The sequence below is a fragment of the Odocoileus virginianus genome, chromosome 16, assembly GCF_023699985.2.
Source record: "Odocoileus virginianus isolate 20LAN1187 ecotype Illinois chromosome 16, Ovbor_1.2, whole genome shotgun sequence".
NCBI lineage: Eukaryota > Metazoa > Chordata > Mammalia > Artiodactyla > Cervidae > Odocoileus > Odocoileus virginianus.
This window is the reverse complement of record NC_069689.1, coordinates 55804516-55828609: the sequence shown is the minus strand read 5'-3', so window position 1 is coordinate 55828609 and position 24094 is coordinate 55804516. Positions and strand designations below refer to the sequence as shown.

The following is a 24094-nucleotide window of genomic DNA, read 5'->3' as shown; positions in this document are numbered from 1 at the left end:
AGGGCCTTCCAGGTACTGATGGTGAGGCCGTAGTAGATATAGTTCAGAGAACACTGGTACTGCATGTCTGTGGCTTCCTGGATCTCACCGTTTTCAGCTAGATGAGTAAGCTTTTTCATTAACACATGATAAGCATTGTTTATTCCTTGCAAACAGGGGAAGAAAGAATACTTGAGTGAATTCAGTTCACAAATGTAGAATTTCCAAACGGTGTAATCAGTGCCTTAGACTCGTTTGGGCTTCCTTGGTGGCTCAGTGGTCAAGAATCCACATGCCAATGCAGGAGAAGCAGGTTCAATCCCTAGTCCCAGAAGATCCCATGGAGAAGGAAATGGCTACCCGCTCCAGTATTCTTGCCTGGGAAATCCCATAGACAGAGGAGCTTGGTGGACTCCAGTCCATGGGGTCAAAAAAGAAGCTCAGAAGTGTAGAGAAAGTAGTCTACTGTTCCAGTTAGTCCAAGGTATGACCAGGGCAGTTTCAAACATTTTATTTATATTTTAGATTAATTTTATTGGAATATAGTTGCTTTCCGGTAATGCTGTGTTAGTTTTGCTGTACAGCAAAGTGAACCAGCTGTACATATACATACATCTCCTTTTTAGATTTCCTTACCATTTAGGTCATCACAGAGCAGTGAGTATCATTTCCTGTGCTATACAGTGGGTTCTTATTAGTTATCTATTTCATACATAGTAAGAATAGTGTATAAGTGTCAGTCCCAATCTCCCAATCCATCCCACTCTCCCTTCCCCACCTTGGTGTCCATATGTTTGTTCTCTACATCTGTATCTCTATTTCTGTTTTGCCAGCAAGCACATCTATACCTTTTTTCTAGATTCCACAGATAAGTGATATTATGTAGTATTTGTTCTCTTTCTGACTTATTTCACTCTGTATAACAGTATCTAGGTCCATCCATCTCCCTAAATGGAACAATTTCATTCCTTTTTATGGCTGAGTAATATTTTATTGTATACATGTGCCATATCTTCTTTATTTATTCCTCTGTTAATGGACATTTAGCTTCCATGTCCCAGCTATCATAAATAGTGCTGCAGTGAACATTGGGATGCATGTATCTTTTTTCAAAATTTATTTTAATTGGAGGCCAGTTACTTTACAATATTGTGATGGTTTTTGCCATACATTTACATGAATCAGCCATGGGTGTTCATGTGTTGCCCATCCAGACCCTCCCTCCCCATCCCATCTCTCAGGGTCACACCAGCCCTGAGCACCCTGTCTCATGCATCAAACTTGGACTGGTGATCTATTTCACATATGATAATATACATGTTTCAATGCTATTCTCTCAGATCACCCCACCCTCGCTTTCTCCCACAGAGTCCAAAAGACTATTCTTTACATCTGTGTCTCTTTTGCTGTCTTGCATATAGGGTCATCATTACACCATCTTTCTAAATTACATATATATTCATTAATATACTGTATTGGTGTTTTTCTTACTTCACTCTGTACAATAGACTCCAGTTTCATTCACCTCATTAGAACTGATTCAAATGCATTCTTTTTTTTTTTTCCATTTATTTTTATTAGTTGGAGGCTAATTACTTTACATCATTACAGTAGTTTTTGTCATACATTGAAATGAATTAGCCATGGATTTACATGTATTCCCCATCCCGGTCCCCCCTCCCACCTCCCTCTCCACCCGATCCCTCTGGGTCTTCCCAGTGCACCAGGCCCGAGCACTTGTCTCATGCACCCAACCTGGGCTGGTGATCTGTTTCACCCTAGATAATATACATGTTTCAATGCTGTTCTCTTGAAACATCCCACCCTCGCCTTCTCCCAGAGTCCACAAGTCTGTTCTATACATCTGAGTCTCTTTTTCTGTTTTGCAAATGCATTCTTTTTAATAGCTGAGTAATATTCCATTTTGTATATGTACCACAGCATTCTTATTCATTCATCTGCCGATGGATGTCTAGGTTGCTTCCATGTCCTGGCTATTGTAAACAGTGCTGTGATGAACATTGGGGTACACATGTCTCTTTCAATTCTGGTTTCCTTGGTGTGTATGCCCAGAAGTGGGATTACTAGGTCGTATGGCAGTTCTATTTCCAGTTTTTTAAGGAATCTCCACACTGTTCTCTCTAGTGGCTGTACTAGTTTGCATTCCCACCAACAGTGTAAGAGGTTTTCGTTTTCTCCACACCCTCTCCAGCATTTATTGTTTGTAGAATTTTGATAGCAGCCATTCTGACCAGCATGAGATGGTACCTCATTGTGGTTTTGATTTGCATTTCTCTGATAATGAGTGGCGTTGAGCATGTTTTCATGTGTTTGTTAGCCATCTGTATGTCTTCTTTGGAGAAATGTCTGTTTAGGTCTCTGGCCCATTTTTTGATTGGGTCATTTATTTTTCCAGAATTGAGCTTCAGGAGTTGCTTATATATTTTTGATATTAATTCTTTGTCAGTTGCTTCATTTGCTATTATTTTCTTCCATTCTGAAGGCTGTCTTTTCACCTTGCTTATAGTTTCCTTCGTTGTGCAAAAGCTTTTAAGTTTAATTAGGTCCCATTTGTTCATTTTTGCTTTTATTTCCATTACTCTGGGAGGTGGGTCATAGAAGATCCTGCTATTATTTACATCAGAGAGTCTTTTGCCTATGTTTTCCTCTAGGAGTTTTATAGTTTCTGGTCTTACATTGAGATCTTTAATTCATTTTGAGTTTATTTTTGTGTATGGTGTTAGAAAGTGTTCTAGTTTCATTCTTTTACAAGTGGTTGACCAGTTTTCCCAACACCACTTGTTAAAGAGATTGTCTTTTCTCCATTGTATATTCTTGCCTGCTTTGTCAAAGATAAGGTGTCCATAGGTGTGTGGATTTATATCTGGGATGTCTATTTTGTTCCATTGATCTATATTTCTGTCTTTGTGCCAGTACCATACTGTCTTGATGACTCTTGCTTTGTAGTTTAGTCTGAAGTCAGGCAGGTTGATTCCTCCAGTTCCATTCTTCTTTCTCAAGATTGCTTTGGCTATTCAAGGTGTTTTATATTTCCATACAAATTGTGAAATGGTTTGTTCTAGTTCTCTGAAAAATACTGTTGGTAGCTTGATAGGTATTGCATTAAATCTACAGATTGCTTTGGATAGTATACTCATTTTCACTATATTGATTGTTCCAATCCATGAACATGGTATATTTCTCCATCTATTTGTGTCATCTTCGATTTCTTTCATCAGTGTTTTATAGTTTTCCATATATAGGTCTTTTGTCTCTTTAGGTAGATTTATTCCTAAGTATTTTATTCTGTTCGTTGCAATGGTGAATGGTATTGTTTCCTTAATTTCTCTGTTTCTCAATGTTAGTGTATAGGAATGCAAGGTATTTCTGTGTGTTAATTTTATATCCTGAGACTTTACTATATTCACTGATTAGCTCTAGTAATTTTCTGGTGGAGTCTTTAGGGTTTTCTATGTAGAGGATCCAGTTATCTGCAAACAGTAAGAGTTTTACTTCTTCTTTTCCAATCTGGACTCCTTTTATTTCTTTTTCTTCTCTAGCTGCTGTGGCTAAAACTTCCAAAACTATGTAGAATAGTAGTGGTGAGAGTGGGCATCCTTGTTTTGTTCCTGACTTTAGGGGAACTGCTTTCAGTTTTTCATCATTGAGGATAATGTTTGCTGTGGGTTTATTATATATGGCTTTTATTATGTTGAGGTATGTTCCTTCTATGCCTGCTTTCTGGAGGATTTTTATCATAAATGAATGTTGAATTTTGTTAAAGGCTTTCTCTGCATCTGTTGAGATAATCATATGGTTTTTAATATTTCAATTTGTTAATGTGGTGTATCATTGGTTGATTTGCGAATATTGAAGAATTCTTGCATCCCTGGGATAAAGTCCACTCGGTCATGATCTATGATCTTTTTAATATGTTGTTGGATTCTGTTTGCTAGAATTTTGTTACAGATTTTTGCATCTATGTTCATCAGTGATATTGGCCTGCAGTTTTCTTTTTTTGTGATCATGATGCTGTGATCACTCACCTAGAGCCAGACATCCTGGAATGTGAAGTCAAGTGGACCTTAGGAAGCATTTCTACGAACAAAACTAGTGGAGGTAATGGAATTCCAGTTGAGCTTTTTCAAATCCTCAAAGATGATGCTGTGAAAGTGCTGCACTCAATATGCCAGCAAATATGGAAAACTCAGCAGTGGCCACAGGACTGGAAAAGGTCAACTTTCATTCCAATCCCAAAGAAAGGCAATCCCAAAGAATGTGCAAACTACTACACAATTGCACTCATCTCACATGCTAGTAAAGTAATGCTTAAAATTCTCCAAGCCAGGCTTCAGCAATATGTGAACCATGAACTTCCAGATGTTCAAACTGGTTTTAGAAAAGGCAGAGAAACCAGAGATCAAATTGCCAACATCCACTGGATCATCGAAAAAGCAAGAGAGTTCCAGAAAAACATCTATTTCTGCTTTATTGACTATGCCAAAGCCTTTGACTGTGTGGATCACAATAAACTGTGGAAAATTCTGAAAGAGATGGGCATACCAGACCACCTGACCTGCCTCTTGAGAAACCTGTATGCAGGTCAGGAAGCAACAGTTAGAATTGGACATTGAACAACAGACTAGTTCCAAATCGGAAAAGGAGTATGTCAAGGCTGTATACTGTCACCCTGCTTATTTAACTTATGTGCAGAGCACATCATGAGAAATGCTGGGCTGGAGGAAGCACAAGCTGGAATCAAGATTGCTGGGAGAAATATCAATAACCTCAGATATGCAGATGACACCACCCCTTATGGCAGAAAGTGAGGAAGAACTAAAGAACCTATTGATGAAAGTGAAAGAGGAGAGTGAAAAAAGTTGGCTTAAAGCTCAACATTCAGAAAACTAAGATCATGGCATCCGGTCCCATCACTTCATGACAGATAGATGAGGAAATAGTGGAAACAATGGCTGACTTAATTTTTCTGGGCTCCAAAATCACTGCAGATGGTGACTGCAGCCATGAAATTAAAAGACACTCCTTGGAAGGAAAGTTATGACCAACCTAGATAGCATATTAAAAAGTAGAAACATTACTTTGGCAACAAAGGTCCGTCTAGTCAAGGCTATGGTTTTTCCAGTGGTCGTGTATGGATGTGAGAGTTGGACTATAAAGAAAGCTGAGCGCCAAAGAATTGATGCTTTTGAACTGTGGTGTTAGAGAAGACTCTTGAGAGTCCCTTGGACTACAAGGAGATCGAACCAGTCCCTCCTGAAGGAGATCAATCCTGGGTGTTCATTGGAAGGACTGATGTTGAAGCTGAAACCAGTACTTTGGCCACCTGATGCAAAGAGCTGACTCATTGGAAAAGACCCTGATACTGGGAAAGATTGAGGCTGGAGGAGAAGGGGACAGCAGAGGATGAGATGGTTGGATGGCGTCATCGACTCGATGGACATGGGTTCGCGTGGACTCTTATAGGAGTTGGTGATGGTCAGGGAGGCCTAGAGTGCTGCGATTCATGGGGTCGCAGAGAGTCAGACATGACTGAGCAACTGAACTGAACTGAACTGTACTTGTCTGATTTTGATATTAGGTGATGGTGGCCTCATAGAATGAGTTTGGAAGTTTACCGTCCTCTGCAATTTTCTGCAAGAGTGTGAGTAGGATGGGTGTTAGCTCTTCTCTAAACTTTTGGTAGAATTCAGCTGTGAAGCCATCAGGTCCTGGGCTTTTATTTGTTGGAAGATTTCTGATTACAGTTTCAATTTCTGTGCTTGTGATGGGTCTGTTAAGATTTTCTATTTCTTCCTGGTTCAGTTTTGGAAAGTTACACTTTTCTAAGAATTTGTCCATTTCTTCCAAGTTGTCCATTTTATTGGCATATCGTTACTGATAGTAGCCTCTTATGATCCTTTGTATTTCTGTGTTGTTTGTTGTGATTTCTCCAATTTCATTTCTAATTTTGTTGATTTGATTCTTCTCCCTTTTTTTCTTGATGAGTCTGGCTAATGGTTTGTCTATTTTATTTACCTACTCAAAGAACCAGCTTTTAGCTTTGTTGATTTTGGTTATGGTCTCCTTTGTTTCTTTTGCATTTATTTCTGTCCTAATTTTTATGATTTCTTTCCTTCTACTGACCCTGGGGTGCTTCATTTCTTCTTTTTCTAGTTGCTTTAGGTGTAGAGTTAGGTTATTTATTTGATTTGTCTCCTGTTTCTTGAGGTAGGCTTGTATTGCTATGAACCTTCCCCTTAGCACTGCTTTTACTGAATCCCATAGGTTTGGGGTTGTTGTGTTTTCATTTTCATTCATTTCTATGCATATTTTTATTTCTTTTTTTATTTCTTCTGTGATTTGTTGGTTATTCAGAAGTGTGTTGTTTAGCCTCCATATGTTTGTATTTTTAATAGTTTTTTCCCTGTAGTTGACATCTAATCTTACCACATTGTGATCAGAAAAGATACTTGAGATGATTTCAATTTTTTTGAATTTACCAAAGCTAGATTTATGGCCCAGGATGTGATCTATCCTGGAGAAGGTTCCATGTACACTTGAGAAAAAAGGTGAAATTCATTGTTTTATGGTGAAATGTCCTATAGATATCTATTAGGTCTAACTGGTTCATTGTATCATTTTTTAGTTTGTGTTTTCTTGCTAATTTTCTGTTTAGTTGATCTATTGATAGGTGTGAGTGGGGTATTAAAGTCTTCCACTATTATTATGTTACTGTTAATTTCCCCTTTCATACTTGTTAGCATTTGCCTTACATATTGTGGTGCTCCTATATTGGGTGCATATATATTTATAATTGTTATATCTTCTTCTTGGATTGATCCTTTGATCATTATGTAGTGTCCTTCTTTGTCTCTTTTCACAGTCTTTATTTCAAAGTCTATTTTATCTGATATGAGTATTGCTACTCCTGCTTTCTTTTGGTCTCCATTTGTGTAAAATATCTTTTTCCAGCCCTTCACTTTCAATGTATGTGTGTCCCTTGTTTTGAGGTGGGTCTCTTGTAGGTAGCATATATAGGGGTCTTGTTTTTGTATCCATTCAGCCAGTCCTTGTCTTTTGGTTGGGGCATTCAACCCATTTACATTTAAGGTAATTATTGATAAATATTATCCCGCTGCCATTTGCTTTGTTGTTTTGGGTTTGAGTTTATAAACCTTTACTGGGTTTCCTGTCTAGAGAAGATCCTTCAGCATTTGTTGACGAGCTGGTTTGGTGGTGCTGAATTCCCTGAGCTTTTGCTTGTCTGTAAAGCTTTTTATTTCTCCTTCTTATTTAAATGAGATCCTTGCTGGGTACAGTAATCTGGGTTGTAGGTTTCCCTTTCATCACTGTAAGTATGTCCTGCCATTCCCTTCTGGCTTGAAGGGTGTCTTTTAAAAGATCAGCTGTTATCCTTATGGGGATCCCCTTGTGAGTTATTTGTTGTTCTGCCCTTGCTGCTTTTAATATTTGTTCTTTGTGTTTGATCTTCATTAATTTGATTAATATGTGTCTTGGGGTGTTTCACTTTGGGTTTATCCTGTTTGGGACTCTCTGGGTTTTTTGGACTTCGGTGGCTATTTCCTTCCCCATTTTAGGGAAGTTTTCAACTATTATCTCCTCAAGTATTTTCTCATGGACTTTCTTTTTATCTTCTTCTTGGGACTCTTATGATTTGAATGTTGGGGTGTTTAATATTGTCCCAGAGGTCTCTGTGGTTGTCCTCATTTAATTCTTTTTTCCTCTCTGCTTCATTTATTTCCACCATTCTATCTTCCACCTCACTTATCCTATCTTCTACCTCAGTTATTCTACTGTTGGTTCCCTCCAGAGTGCTTTTGATCTCAGTTATTGCATTATTCATTATTGATTGACTCTTTTTTATTTCTTCTAGGTCCTTGTTGTTCTTGCATCTTCTCAATCCTTGTCTCCAGACTATTTATCTGTAACTCCATTTTGTTTTCAAGATTTTGAGTCATTTTTACTATCATTATTCTGAATTATTTTTCAGGTAGACTCCCTATCTCCTCCTGTTTTGTTTGGTTTGGTGGGCTTTTATCATGTTCCTTTACCTGCTGAATATTTCTCTGCCTTTTCATCTTGTTTAGGTTGCTGTGTTTGGGGTGGCCTTTCTGTATGCTGGAAGTTTGTGGTTCCTCTGTATTATGGAGGCTCCTCCCTGTGGGTGGGGTTGGACGAGTGGCTTGTCAAGGTTTCCTGGTTAGGGAAGCTTGCCTTGGTGTTCTGGTGGGTGGAGCTGGATCTCTTCTCTCTGGAGTGCAATGAAGTGTCAAGTAGTGAGTTTTGAGGTGTCTGTGGGTTTGGTGTGACTTTGGGCTGGCTGTATTTTTGTGCTCAGGGTTATGTTCCTGTGTTGTTGGAGAATTAGCTTGGTATGTCTTGCTCTGAAACTTGTTGGCTCTTGGGTGGAGCTTGGTTTCAGTGTAGGTATGGAGGCTTTTGGATGAGCTCTTGTCGATTAATGTTCCCTGGAGTCAGGAGTTTTCTGGTGTTCTCAAGTTTTGAATTTAAGCCTCCTGCCTGTGGCTTTCAGTCTTATTCTTACAGTAGCCTCAAGACTTCTCCATCCATACAGCACTGATGATTAAACATCTAGGTTAATGGTGAAAAGATTTTCCACGGTGAGAGACACCCAGAGAGGTTCACAGAGTTATGTGGAGAAGAGAAGAGGGAGGAGAGAGATAGAGGTGACCAGGAGGAGAAGAGGGGGAATCAAAAAGAGAGAGAGCAATCTAGCCAGTAATCAATTCTCTATTTGCTCTCCACTGCATGTATCTTTTGAATTATGGTTTTCTCAGGGTATATGCCCAGGAGTGGGATTCTTGGGTCATATGGTAGTTCTATTTTTAGTTTTTTTAAGGAACCTCCCTACTGTTCTCCATAGTGTTTACACCAATTTATATTCCCACCAACAATGTAGGAGGGTTCCCTTTTCTCCACACCCTCTCCTGCATTTATTGTCAAACATTTTGAACTCATACTCATGACCTAGAAGGATCTGTGATGTTAAATCCACGTGGATTGTTCTCTAACTCAGTCTCTATCACTGTCTCTATCTCTGTTAAAACTGTTTCCCTGTGGATTTCTCCATTCCAGGTGACCAGCTCTCCTGTGTGCATGGACATGAGTGGGATGTCGGTGCCCACAGAATTCTTATCTCGGCATAACTCTGATGGGATCATCACGTTTGTGGACCCAAGATGCATCAGCGTGATTGGCTACCAGCCTCAGGTAGGTGGTTTTGAGCTCATGGAGTCGGCTGGAGATTTAGTTTTATTTAAAATGCACCTGGGCTTCCCTAGTGGCTCAGATGGTAAAGAATCTGCCTGCAATGCAGGACCCCTGGGTTCAATCCCTGGGTTAGGAAGATCCCTTGGAGAAGGGCGTGGCAACCCAATCTAGTATTCTTGCCTGGAGAATCCCATGCAGAGGAGCCTGGCAGGCTACACACCATGGGGTCACAAAGAGTCAGACACAACTGATCGATTAACACCTTCACTTTCAAGATGCACCTACCTCATTTGTTCAAGATATAATACAGTGGTGATACAGGGAAACACAGCATAAAAATCCATCTCCTTGCCTGGGTAATGGCAAAAAAAAAGGTTATTGTATGCAACTGCACTGCTTAAAATTAACTCTCTATTTTTTGCACTAACCATTTTGTTTAATCTAGCTCTAGATTTTTCTCAAACTAGAATTAAGATGTGATTCCTGCTAATTGTTCTATGAAAAAGAGACTCTCATATCAATTAATTTTGATGAATACCAAACAGGAAATCTCCTTAGAAACGTTAAAAGTATATTCATATGAAAGACCCTGAAATGTCTTAAAGATGTTCCCTGAATTTTGTCTCACCATTTGTTTCTCAAATGTTTATGGATCCTCTTTTTACAAGAGCCACATTTTCAAGGTCTTTTTTTTAAAAAAGTGAAAAACACAAAAGTAACAAGAAATACCAAAAGGCAGGAGAGATTGTTCCAAATTAAGATAAACCATAGAGATAAAATAACAGGATGCAATGTAAGAGCCTTCATTGGGTCCTCAGCCTGAAGACGTATAGCTATAAAGGACAACTGGGAGACAAGTAAGGAAATGTTAATATGTTAGGTGATTTTGTCAAATAATTATTGATTTTTTAAGGTATAATGTGGTACATTATGGATTTGTAAGGAAGTGTCATTTATATGGGGCTTCCCTGCTAGCACAGATACTAAAAAATCTGCCTGCAATGCAGGAGACCCTGGTTCAATCCCTGGGTCAGGAAGATCCTCTGGAGAAGGGAATAGCAATCTACTCCATTGTTCTTGCCTGGAAAATTCCATGGACAAACAATGGAGTCGCAAAGAGACACATATTTCATATATGAGGAGTGTCGTGATTCCTGCTAATTGTTTTCAAATGATTCAACAAAAAATTAAGTATATAAATATATTTTAAATGTATTTTAAAATAAGATATATATAAATATATTTTAGATATATTTGTGCATAGGTATGATATTTCATTTGCATTTACTTTTTATGTTTCACTTATATGTTTATATTTGCATATATATGAAAGAAAGAGAAAAATGCAAGTGTGGCAAAATACTGACAGTTGATGAATCCAGTTAAAATGACCCACAGGTGTGAATTACACTACCCTTTCAGCTTTTCTGTAGATTTAAATTTCTTCCAATATAAAAAGCATTTGAACAAAAAAGAAAGAAGAAAAAGAATCTTTGTTCTGAGGAACAAAGTTTGGGTGACATTGATGGGTTTTTTAAAAATTACATGTCTATTTTAGAACTAGAAACAGACTAAATTGAAATATGGGAACCATTCATTGAATTCTTCATCTCCAGACTGATGTAAACCTCAGAATACTGGGATGGAACGAAAGGGAAAAATTAATCTCTTTCCACATTTACTGTGACCTCTGATGGCCTCTGTTTCCAGCCAGATTCATTTATCCACCAGCCACCTTCCATGGGCATCTGGATCTAGGTGTTTCTTGGCACAGATAAGACTCTTTCCCCTGTCCGCGTCAGCACCCACTGAGGCCTTTTGCTGATTTGGGTTCTGATCGATGACTTTGTTGAAACTCTTTGCCGCTGAAGATACTTCCAACTGGACCAGTTTCCTATAACCCGTTTGCTTTTGGATGGTTTCTCTCATTCCAGTTGGTTTCATTGCAAAACACTTTTGTTTGGGGTTAATGCTGGGTCCTTTGAATAAAACATAGATGAACGAAGGTAAGTTGTCAACAGACTTAACAAGTTTAGTTATTTTATGATAACTGCTTTTCTCCAGGCACGAGAGAGCTGCAGTTCCCCCCATTTAAACGATTCCAGGTTTCATAGGCTACACATCCATCTTCATGCTACCACTTGTGTTCTTTTTATGTTTATTAAAATGTTTATTAGAGCTTGCCTGTACAGTCTGCCTTTCCAAGGCAAACAGAAATAAAATTGCATTCTGAAGCTGCTGCTCTAGTGCCTCAGCAAAATCAGAAGTCAGTACTGAACATGCCAGAGGCACTGAGGATGGGGCACCAGATGCCAACTCCTTAATCGCTCAAGGAGAACATTTCCATCCACTTTCTTCCCCCTTATGATGGTGTGAGCTAGAGGAGATGAGTTGAAGGGGATGTATGTGAACATTCTTGTCTAACAGTAATATATAAACAATGAAACTTGGGGTTGGGGAGTATTAAAGCTTGTCTCTCTCTCTTTAGGATCTTCTAGGAAAGGACATTTTGGAGTTCTGCCACTCCGAGGATCAAAGCCATCTTCGGGAGAGTTTCCAGCAGGTACCATGAATGTTCATTTCCAGCTAATGTAGAAGCCAGGTACACATGGATATGGTCCTTCCATGTGCCAGGCAGGCAGCAGGGACCCCCTGTCCAAGGCATCAGAGGGCCTCTCAGACCGAGGGGAGGCAACAATCAGGATGGGTCTTAACAGATGAGCAGAGAAGAAATGACAGAACATTCTAGACAAGAGGCTAGCACCAGAGATGCAAGGAAGAGCACAGCCTGTTGGGAGAGTTTTAAGTAGTTCCTCATGGCTAGAGCGACACTGGCCAGCTTGTAGGGAGGAGGTGGGCAGTGGTCAAAAATGAGGCCGATGAGGCCAGATTCTGAAGGACCTCATATGCCATCACAAGGAACTTAAATTCTCTCCTGAGTCGTTTAAGTGAGGATTCCCTTGAGGATTTGAAGTGGAGCGGTGTTTTTGAAAAACCATTTTGGCAGCCCAGGTATGTGGAAGAGACAAGGATGCAAAATAAATGGAACAAACGACAAATCAGAAGGCTGCTTCTGTTGCCCTGGTGATGAGACCAGAACTGGGGCAGGAGCAGCAGAGGAGGTGGTTGCTGGGGTAGCGATGCTGACAATGTGGATAGAGACAGTGAAGGAGCGAGAAGGACCAAGGGTGACCATGGGGGTCTGAGAGAAAGGCCAGTATGCTCACTGCATCCAGAGCATTGTTAGAATTGGATGCTGTTTACTGAGCACCTACTGTGTGCCAGGCAGTGTGGAAAGCCCTTTTGCACACACTGCTTTCCTGAAACTTCACAACAGTCACAGGAGTGGGTGTTATTATCCTCATGCTACAGGCAAGTCAAGTGAAGCTTTGTGAAGGAATTCCACAAGGTCACATGGGTAGGGAGTGAGCGAAGCAGGACTGTCACTGCAGACTTGCCCCCTCTTGAGCCCGGGTCCAGAGAGAGAGCCAGTTCCTCAAAGGGCTCCGAGGACTCGCTTCAGTCCCTGCAGGGAAAAGAATGGGTGATGTTACAGAAGAAGGGCCTTTGAATTGCTTTTTAAGAGGGAATCATGGTTTGTCATTCATTTGAGAGAATAAGTCCTTGACATTCTGCTTTGCAAGTGGTTCAGAATGAGCTCCTCCGACACTGAGCTCTCCTGTGAAAGGCATGGAACTGTCTGCATGCACAGACCTAGGGCTCCAGTTACACCACACCTGTACGTGCACATCACTTGTGCCCTGCTGCCTGTTCTTCCCAGATATCACCAGCTCCTGGTTACCTTTCCAACTGCTAGACTGCTTTGTTGTCCATCCTTCGGGCTGTGTTCTTGGCGCCTTCTCTCCTTCTCTCTAGTATCCAGGTGATTTTACCTCCTGCATGAGTTCCGTCCAGATCATCACCTGTGGATGTGCAGATACCGAGCCCACACCTGCACTTGAGTGCCCGTGAACCTTCCCACACAGTGCTCCCCTCTCCTCACAGCCCCCAGTCTCCTTTGTGCCACTGGTCTTCTGGCTGCAAAATCAGAAACCAAGAGAGTCTTCACTCTTCCCTGATCTCCCACATCCTGCCCGATTGGTCCTCCTGTCTCCAGCCCACCTCAAAAGACACCTGTAACCTGCCCTCTTCTCCCTCTCTTGTTCTTACTGACCTTGCCCAGGCCACCTGTCCATGTATTTTGAGTTTTACAACAGCTTCCTTGAGCTTCCCAGGTGGTTCAGTGGCAAAGAATCTGCCTGCCAATGCAGGAGACACGGGTTTGATCCCTGGGTTGGAAAGATCCCCTGGAGAAGGAAATGGAAATGCACTCCAGTTGTCTTGCCTGGGAAATCCCATGGACAGAGGAGCCTAACAGGCTGTAGTCCATGGGATCCTACTCAGACACGACTTAGCAACTGAACAACAATGGACCCTTTGTCACATATTATCCTATATAATCCTCAACCCTTCACAATATCTTATCATTCCTACTTTTTGCAGTGAAAACCAGGACTCAGAGAGATTCAGTCACTTGCCCCAAGTCACACAGCAAGGTGATAACAGAACTGGAATCAGAGTCTGCCTCCTTCCGAAGTGTCCACCTCCATCCCCAAACTCCCCACACAGGCCTCTCCATCTGACAGCACCTTGGAGATTTTAAACTGCTAACACTGTCAGAACCTGGTTAGTTTGGAAAAGAAAGAGGAGTAAAACATCGATCCCACCCTAGGATTCTGCTTAAGTAACCCTTGCACTGAGAGCAGCCACCTCATTCCAGGGGCAGGAGGTGAAACCAAAGCAGCCCCACCCGATAGCCGGCGGCCAGGGTGGGTCACCTGGCTCAGCAGGCAGCAGCCAGCAGCCGCCTGGACATGCTGGAGAGCCAGGCCAGGGCTCCTCGCCTGTGTTCTTTGGGTTCCAGCCACCAGTGGTCTGGGTGGAGGACAAATGTTGATAAAAGGAAGTGACTTATTTTTGCAAAAAGCACAGAGGAGGCTGTGTGAGTTCAGAGCAAGCTCTTTAACTCTGGATTTAAACAGAAGTTTTGAATGACCCAGATGTGACACTTTAGAGTGGCATCGCGAGTTCATGAGGAATTTGTGGTTGGTTGGGATGACAGCATGCCAGATGGGGCCCCGGTTGGTTGGGAATCCCGAGTCTGCTCTGGACTCTGCTGTTGGATCCCCTCTCTGGATCCCAGGTGACCTGGATGTCAGATGGAAGAGTGGGACCCAGGGAGATTAAGGCAGGCTCCTCCTTTTCTCTGCCCAAATGTCTTCCAAAGTGATGATGGTGGTGGTGATGATGAGTAAAGGTGTTTGCAGGAACAGCTGGGCTGGGCTGGCTTTATACCTGGCCTTGGTGGTCTCAGGTACTAGCATCATACCTGAATAAAGCACAGGTGAATGCACCAGCCTGGTCTCCAGGCCTGGACTGTGACACCCCCATTGCCTTACATGCGTGGTCCCACCCACATGGCACCTTAGGTCTCCCCGCCTCTAGACATGTGCTCATCTGCGCTCTCTGCCCCAGGGGACCCTCCCCCAAAGCTTTGTTATTGTTCAGTCACTCAGTCGTGTCCAACTCTTTGCGACCCCATGGACTGCAGCATGCCAGGCTTCCCTATCCTTTACTATCTCCCAGAGTTTGCTCAAACTCATGTCCATGGAGTTAGTGATGCCATCCAAACATCTCATCCTCTGTCACCCACTTCTGCCCTCAGTCTTTCCCAGCATCAAGAGTCTTTCCCAATGAGTCGGTTCTTCGCATCAGGTGGCCAGTACTGGAGTTTCAGTTTCAGCCAGAGCTTTACCAGCCAGCATATCACCCAAACCCACCTCCCTCCAGGAACCCTTTCTAGATCCTGAGAAAGCCTGTCTCCTTGACTTCCTTGTAATCCATGGCACCTGATCTTATGTTTCTGTCATTGTGTTTGCTCTCCGAGTTACAGTTACCCACGCGCCTGCCCTTCCTGTGCTGGGTGAGAGGCTCTCCGGGGATGACATGACTGTTCTGTCTCAGCGCTAGCGAGTCGGGGAAAGACAGAGGTCAGGTAGAGGTCAGGTAGGCGTGGGGTCCCGTTCTCCCCTGCTCCTCCTCAATCATGAGGCTTTGGCAGGAGAGTTCCCTGTTTTCATTGTTGTGGTTCAGTCGCTCAGTCGTGTCCAATTCTCTGCAACTCCATGAACTACATACAGCACACCAGGCTTCCCCATCCTTCACTATCTCCCTTAGTTTGCTCAAACTGATGTCCATTGAGTCGACGATGCCATTCAAGTGCCCTATGTTATATGTTTTTTAGTTCTCTGATACTTCGGAGATCCTTGGCCAGATGCAGTGGAAGTTAATTGCTTCTTGGGACTTTCCTGGTGGTCCAGTGGTTAAGACTCTGAGCTTCCAATGAGAGGGACCTGGGTCTCATCCCTGGTCAGGGAACTAGATCCCACATGCCACAGCTAAGACCCAGAACAGTCAAATAAATAAATAAATAAAAACAAACTAACCTTTCCTTTCATGGTGCCCCATGGGCAGAATCAGATTTTTATCCCATGAGAATGGGGTGAATGGGGCTCTTTTCATTTCTGAGTTGAAGACAGCAGTCCTTTAATTTTGAGATTAACCTCCTCTGTCACAAGGCTTTGGCAGGGGAGTTCCCTCTTTTGTGGCTCAGCTTCCAGATACACCAGGCACTGTTATGAGGACCACGGGAAGAGACACGCACAAGATATTTGTAGGTCAGCCCCCGTCAGGTTCAGGGCTGGGCTCCCTCCCACCCTCGCTCTTTCGTGGCTCCAGGGGCCAAGGGGCTTCCTTGGTGGCTCAGACAGTATAAAGAATCTGCCTGCAATGCAGAAGACGCGGGTTCAATCCCTGAGTCAGGAAGATCCCCTAGAGAAGAAAATGGCAACCCACTCCAGTATTCTTGCCTGGAGAATGCCATGGATGGAGGAACCTGGCAGGCTACAGTCCATGGGGTCACAAAGATTTGGACACGACTGAGTGACTAACAGCAGGGGCTGAGCTCGCATACCAGCGGTGCCTGAGAGTGTGTGTTCCATGAAGTTAAAAAATTTCACACCATCTCAGGCATCCTGGTTAGAGGAAGCAGGAAAAGGCACCATCCTCAAACTTCAGAGCACAGACATGGTCTCACCACGGGAGCACTGCCTGCACCCCAGGTGCTTTGTGCAGACTCAGAGAACCCCCCTGGAAAACAGCCCTGAAGGGCACGTGGCCTTGACCTCTGGCCCGCTTCTTGTTGAGGCTGCAGTTTTGCTAGCAGGCACCCCTTGGCATCCTGGCTTGGCCTCACCCCACCACATAGATGTGTTGAGTCAGCTCAGAAAATGTGCTTGAGGCGCCTGCTCCCTGCCGGGTCCTGGGCTGAGGGTGCAGGCACTCAGCGACCATGGGGTCTCTGCCCCTGACTGCTGCTGACATTCAACCAGAAGAAAGTACAAGTGCCAAGGGTTGTGGGCAGGGACCCGGGTCCCAGTTCTTATCTCTGGTCTCACTGTGATCTGCAGTCAGGAGGCTGGTTGCCTTGCAGCGCCAGGATCTGGGACGCACAGACCAGGAGGGGGCGCTCCTGTCCCCCTTGCTTTGTGCTGGAGGCGTCATCACACCCAGCCCTGGACCCATCAGTCGTCTATATCCTTTCTCCTTCTTTCCTGATGCAGCTGAGAGCTGCCCCTGGTGTCACCTTCTGCACCCACACCCTGCCATCTAGTCTCTGCATCTTGGGGTTTCTGCATGTGATAGATTGTGTGTGTGCCTAAAGCTGGAAAGCCAGCTCTGTGTCCCCTGAAACACCCATGTGGTTTGGAAATAAGATTTTGATTCCTGTCCCAGCTTTTCTACCTAAGTTGTCTGATCTCAGGAAACTTATTTTATTTCTGTGACACTCAGCATTATCTTTGTAAATAGTAAAAGCCCACCTCTCCAAGTTCCTGTGAGGGATTACATTGAGAAGTATCTTGGAAACTGTACTGCAACATAAAGGTCATAATAGAGGAGCTTCCCTGGCGGTCCACTGGTTAAGATTCCTGCTGCAAGGGGCAAAGTTTCCATCCCCGCTCAGGGGGCTAAGATCTCATATACCTCGTGGCGGGGCCGGGAGGGGGGGGGGGCGGCGAGGCACAAAAAAGTAACAATAGATAATGAATAGAAATTTGCTATTTTATTGTATCTCCTCCCAGAGAGTATATTTAATCCAATCTGCAATGTTAAATGGAGTTTAAGAATTTCTTAATGTGAAGCGTGAAGAAATAAACCCACGAGTACAACGTCACTACATACCTGAGTTAACCTCATGGGGGCACGGGCACCAAGCTCGGAGTGCCCTGGTAGCCAAGGCAAAAAGGGAATCCCTCCAGCTTATAGAGTTTTCATGGTCTGAGTTCTAAAAGCTAAAATATATAAAATGGGCTGATATAAAATGGGCTCTGAAGGGGTGGGTGGAACAAATTGGGAGAGTAGCATCGACATATGTACACTATCACGTGTAAAATAGCTAGTTAATGGGAAGGTGCCGTATAGCACAGGGAGCTCAGCTTGGTGCTCTGTGATGACCTAGGGGGGTGGGATGGGTGGTGAGAGGGAGGGAGACTCAAGAAGGGACAGGATATATGTTTATGTAGAGCTGGTCCACGTTGTTGTACAGCAGAAACGAACACACCATTGTAAAGCAATTATACGCCAGTATTTTTTAAAGGGCATTGCCTTTCACAGCGTGGTGACAGAACTACCCGCGTGCCGTGCCCCTTCCCAAGGGGGAGTGGACTGAGCTTTCCCTTAGGGTGACCGCCCTCCCTCCGTGCCTGTCGTGGCCATGAGGCTCCTGTTCTGGGATCCTGCTGGCCCCCGCCAAGCTAGCACTGCCTGCTGCCTCCCCGCTCTGTCTGGCACCTTCCTTCCTCCCGCTGACTTCCTTCTCCAAATGTTTGCTCAGGTGGTGAAGCTGAAAGGCCAAGTGCTGTCGGTCATGTATCGGTTCCGCACCAAGAACCGCGAGTGGGTGTTGATCCGCACCAGCAGCTTCACCTTCCAGAACCCGTATTCCGACGAGATCGAGTACATCATCTGCACCAACACCAACGTCAAGTACGTACCTGCCCGCCCCTCCCCAGGTCCCTGCCGGTGCTGCTGTTCTGGGCCGCTCTCCTCCCTGCAGGCTCTGGCTCTGCCAGCAGCTGCAGATCCCTGCAGGGGGCTAAGGAGCAGGACGAGGGGGAGATTGGCCCCTCTTCACTATCTCCTCCCGGGTCCCCCTTCTCAAGGCCCTCCTGATTGGGAACCCTCAGTGCTGACTGATGACCCTGGTGGTACTCCCTCTCCATCACACTGTCGGTCAGTTCAAGATGCTCTGGTTTCCATGATCTTCTCCTCCCTGAGTGCAGGGCCCAGCAGAGTGGAGCTGGGGGCTTCCTTGGGTCTCCCTGCTGTGCCAGCTGAAGCCGAGAGGTAGAGAAGTGAGGCTGAGCCTCTTGGTAGTTCTGGGACGTGAGGGGGCAGGCAGCATGGGGATGAGCACCTCAGGGTCACAGGGCTTCTTGGCTGTCTGGTCACCGACACAATCCTCTGAGATCCTTGCTGGCTTTGCTGCTGAACCCTACGTGTGTTAACACATAGACCTGAGCTCCAGTCCTGGCCCCCGATTCCCTGCTGTGTGACCCTGACTGCGTCCCTTCATCTCTCAGCCTTCTTTCCCCATTGGTGGAAGGGGTGATAACAACTCTCTCTCAGGTTTCCCGGAGGGTTTGATGAGATCGGGCTTCTAGATACAGGCAGGTCACGCCTCCTCTCTGGATTTATTCTCGAGGAAATATCAGAAGTCCAAAGTACCAACATGGACAAAGGCAAAATGATGTCCACATGCACGGGAACACGTGGAAGCTATGCCCAGTGTTGGGGGCGGTAGGGGGGCAGGGCGTGAGATGAGCTTACATGGTGGGAACCGTGCCCATGCGTCCCCGTGTCTCCGGTCAGCGGCACTGCTGCCCTCCACTTTCCCAGGTTCCACACTGAGCTGTGGAGTCTGTCCCCAGCCTGGCCACCTCCCCGTCCTCATCTATGACAGCCCTCCTCCCTGGTCACCAACACCTCCAGGCCATCACTGTGAGTGACCTCCTGGCTTGCCCAGAGCTCTCCATTGCCATCCCTGGCTCCCTGAGTTTGGCGGTTCCCATCTGGGTCCCCAGAAGCAGCCTCCTTTCTAGCACCACCCTGAGTGTCTCGGCTTTGGCCCTGCTGCTGGATCACAAGGTACAGAGCCAGACAGATGGGTCCACACAAGACCCCTCAGAGGACCGGTGACCTGGGCTTCAGTCCCAGCTCCCACCTGGGCAAGTCACCTGCTCTTTTGAAGCCTCAGTTGCTCATCTGTAAGATGGGGAGAATGACAGACCCCACCCACCCATCCACCCTTGGATCCTCAGTGTAGCCGGTGCTTTTGCATCTCTGGTGGAGCAGCCCCCCGGGCGGTGGGATGGGGGGATCTCCAGTGGTCATTACTGATTGGATAGAGGCAGCTCCATCCCCTCTGCCACGTGGCGCAGCTGCATAGCAGTTTCGTGGCTTGTTCTCTGCCAGTTCCACCAGACTGGCTAAGCATGCGCTTCTAACTCTAGGCACATCGTGTTGTCTTCCAGCGAACAGGGAAGCCAGGGCCATCTGCGTGAATCCCTCTTTGTTCATGTGGGTCTGTCTAGTCGCCTCCTCTCCTGCTCTGCTGGCTGCCAACCAGGGCAAGGCCACCCTCTCCAAGGCCAAGCCTCCACTTTCCTTCTAGCTCCTGGTACATCCTGTCTCCCATGGCCCAGTGTTCATCCAGTCACGCTGCAGGTTTCCTCCAGAGGCCCTCACCTGGGCACATGCCTCCTGATCTTAGAAAACCCCTCTGTTGCCACCCTGCTTGCTTCCCTCCCTGCCCTGCCACATGTTTGTATTGGACGCCCTTGCTGTTCATCTCTCCTTGACCTCCGAGAACCTGGTGTAATACCAACTCTGCTAACTTGCTCTCCCAGAAGCCACCAGGGACCCCCATCAATAACCCGTTCTCACTGGTCACTTTTCCCCAACTGTCAGGCCATCTCCTCTCTTTACATCTTACTCCTTGACTCACCTGATGCTCTGATTCTTCTTACACCTCCTTCTCCTAGTCAAGACTTTCTTGGTGGTAAGAATAGCAGGAGTATATCTAGTTAAGTTGGAGATCCACTAATGCAAAAAGGTAACATTTTTTTTTTTGCTGGGCCTGTGCCATGTGGGATCTTAGTTCCCTGACCAGGGATTGAACCTGCACCCCCTTGACCACAGTGGAAGCATAGAGTCTTAACCATTGGACCACCAGGGAAGTCCCATATCTTTATTATTTTTTAATATCTGACTTTGTCTAGTCACTGCTTGGTAAACTCAGTCCAATGAAGGAGTTTTTGCTTTTCCCACTCTCCCTGACTTGGGCAGGAGAGGGAACAGAGTGTGGTGCCTATTAGTGCTGGGACTGTGTTCTGCCCTGGCCTTGGAGAAAATGACAAAGCTCAAGAAACAGGAGGAAGAGTGAGACATGCAGAGTGCAGAATCCTGTAGCTGCTTCTTTGTTCAGCAGCATGGGGTGTAGAGGTGAGACACAGGCCGGACGGCAGGGGCTTCTAGGATGAAGTAATAGGTGGGCTCGTTGGCCTGGAGCCAACGTGGGCAGCGGGAGCCCCACGGGATAAGGCTGAAATGAACAAGAAAGCAGGTCTGCTCAGCATCTGTTCAAACCGCAGCTCATCTGCAGGCTCGCCTTGCCTGTCCCAGCCCCTGCAGCTACCTGTGCCTGGAGCTGTGGAGATGGGCCAGCCTGCCACCATGCCAGGCCACGGGTAGCACCCGAGAATATCCACTGTTTTGATACCTACATATTAACCAGCTCTTAGTGATAGCTACCTCCACTTATGATCCTGCCCCTCTTCTCTTCTCTTTACCTCGTCTGCCTTCCTCCCCACACCTGGGCTCTCTCCTGGTCCTCCCTCTGCATGCGTGATGCCTGGTGTCCATGGCCTGATCCAGGGAACCTCGGAGGGTGTGATGTAAACAACCCGCCTGTCACTGAAGCCACTTATGCGTGGGCCGCGCTCAGCAGTAGAGAGCAGATTGCCAAGCTGGGGATCGGCAGAGTCCTCTGGATTTGGGGCAGAAGAACAGACTGAAGCTCTCCTTTTTGGGGTTTTGGTTGTTTTACATTTATAACTATTCTTTTTTTTTTTGTTTCACTGCATCTTCATTTCTATGCACGGGCTTTCTTTAGTTGTGGTGTGCAGGCTTCTTATTGCAGTAGCTTCTCTTGTTGCAGAGCATGAGCTCCAGAGCTCAAGCTTCAGGAGTTGTGGTGCACAGGCTTAGGTGCTCCAAGGCATGTGAGATCTTCCCAGACCCCTGTCCTGGGATCGAAACCATGTCCCCTGCATTGGCAGGTGTATTCTTAACCACTGGACCACCAGGGAAGTGCTCACCATGCTTCATTCACCTCCAACATGAGTACACGCTTCAGCACTCACAGTTGCATGCCTTGTAACGCAGCACAATGGATGGTCACTGAGCATGTGTGCCAGGCGTCCAGTACTCTCAGGATGCCTCTACTCTGGTCCTTGCCACCCCAGGTGTCTCCCATCACATGGAGAATGTGAGAAGTGAGTGGCAGGAGGGAGAGAACGCAGGAGGGAGTAAAATGCCACAAGGAGGGCATGGGGGAGGCAAAGAATCAACGACTTCCACCCAGGGCCTCTGAGAACACATCCCCGGCAGGTAGTGTCACAGTGGGGCCTGGAAGGAAAGGAAAGCCCCCTCCTCCTAAAAGCAGCCACAGGCAGAGGCTCTGACCTATTTTCCTGGAAGTTAGGCATCATGGACAAAACAGAGCACTCTGTCCCAGGGGTGGTGTCCTTACATCTCTTCTCAGAACGATTGCTGCCCACAGCTCACTGAGGTTGGTCCGGGTGAGGAGCTCCCTCCGCACACAGACTCACAGCAGAGGCTGAACTAGTGTCTGCTGGCCTTTAAGGCCCTCTGCGTGAGGATGTAGCAGATGTTGCCTGTGGACAGTAGAGGGCAGTGACAGCCATCATGTGAACAGTCCGGCTTCCAGTTTGTACCTGACCGTCCTCACCAGCAGTAGGCAGACTTATTGTGGAAAGGTTCTTTCATGCTCTCTGCCTGTGGTGGGGGACAGGGGAAATTGCAAACCCAGTTGCATTCGGTCTGGAGCATCCAAAAGAAACATCCTAGGGAAACAGAGTGTGAATGGTTAACATTTGAAGCTGCTGAAAGGGAGGCCTCTTTGTCCCCCACTTGCCTGTTTTCCTATTATGTTGAGGCAGGAAAAGGGAAAGTCCAGAAAACACTGGCTCCCATTTTACGTGCTGGAGGCCCAGCTTTGAAAAATGCCCGTGTCCAGGTGTCTGGGAATGGACACCATCAGGAAGACACGCCGTAGGCTGCCGCTGAGCAGGGGTCATTGGCATGACTCAGGCGCTGTGCCTTCCTGTGTCCCACTTCTTAACAGGGGATGGAAGGCATTCCTTCACATCTTCTGGGGCTGAGCACGTGCCCTCCTGTGCGACCACCCCTTACAGAGTCCCTTCGGGTCTACATGACCACAGCTTCCTGTTGTGCTGGTGTGTGTGTGTGTCCTTGAAACTCCACAGTCCCCGTGTCTTCCAGGAGGGCTTCCTGGTGGGTCCAGCCTACCTGGCCAGTAGTTGGCAGGATGTGAGAGCAGAGAGTAAAAGGAAGCAAAGAAAACCTACAGGGAAGGTGTCGCTCCTGGTCTGTGCAGAGTTTAGTGAGGAAGGAGCCGAAACACCCTGTCGAATCACCAAGCCCCATCTTATCTTGGGTCCCGCCCTCTCGTCCACCTGCAGCGGACAGCTGGCAGAGAGCCGGGGCCCACGGATTCTGTCTGGGGTCCTCTCTGGCCCACCTCCTGCTCCTCTACTTCTGCCTCCATCCAGGCTTCGCCATCTCCCAGGTGACCATCCGTCATCTCCACTGGCCAGTTCTCCCTGCCTTCCGTCTGGCCCTGGAAGCATCTCTCTAAAATCACACTCGGGCTGCTCCCTGTCCCGGATCATACCAGTTCCGAAACCTTTCACAGGCACCCAGAGCCCTTCACAGGGGGCGTGCAGATGGTGCTCAATCCATGGGGGTGAGGGGACAGGATATTATTATCCTTGCTCTGGTCAGCTGAGCTCTCCCGCCCCCGCCACCCTGCTGGCTCTGAGCTGGATTCCCATTACTCCCAGGGGATGATGGCAGACTGCCCCCGACAGTCCCCCCTAATGGCTGGTTGCTCACTTACTCTGGCTGAGTAAAAACCTCTGCCCTGGGAGCATCAGAGATAATTGACAGCATCTGCCAGCATGCTGTACCTCCTGATGCAGCCAGGCCACTCTGACAGGAAGCCGGTGCTTGGTGTGTCTGCGGATCATTAGCTCTGGGCCCCCAGCTAATGGGTGGTGGGCGGGGGCAGCAGTCTGTGGAACGGGATCCGGTTCCCTTCCATGTGCTGTCGGTCAGCTTTCAGCCCAGCCACCCTGTTTCTCCCTCTCTGGAATTTGCAAGCACACCAAGGTTTATTTTCATTCCATTGCCATGAAATGTCCGAGAAAGCTCCTCGGACAGCTTCTCAGGATGGGGCGGCCCTCGGGTCAGCACTTCTTCCCGACGTGCTCGGCTGCAGAAGCGGAAACCAAAGGCCCAGACCAAGCATCTCATGTCCAGACCACAGGGACAGTGCGGTTGGCATCCTGGGTCTTTGCCAGCCGGGCCTGAGACTTTGTTTTCTTTCTGTATCCTAGCAAAAGTCACTGTCTGTGGTCTT

At 46.2% G+C, this 24094-nt stretch overlaps 1 protein-coding gene across 11 annotated transcripts in view; it reads left to right on the top strand.

Moving 5' to 3' along the window:
- Positions 1 to 24094, top strand: part of ARNT2 (aryl hydrocarbon receptor nuclear translocator 2) — a 185765-nt gene that overhangs the window by 132377 nt on the left and 29294 nt on the right. For all 11 annotated transcript variants that reach the window (XM_070478234.1, XM_070478232.1, XM_070478235.1 and 8 more), the window contains exons 10-12: positions 9097 to 9231; positions 11720 to 11794; positions 18185 to 18336. In XM_070478234.1, coding sequence (XP_070334335.1) covers positions 9097 to 9231; positions 11720 to 11794; positions 18185 to 18336 — 362 coding nt within the window. The remainder of the gene's footprint in view (positions 1 to 9096; positions 9232 to 11719; positions 11795 to 18184; positions 18337 to 24094) is intronic.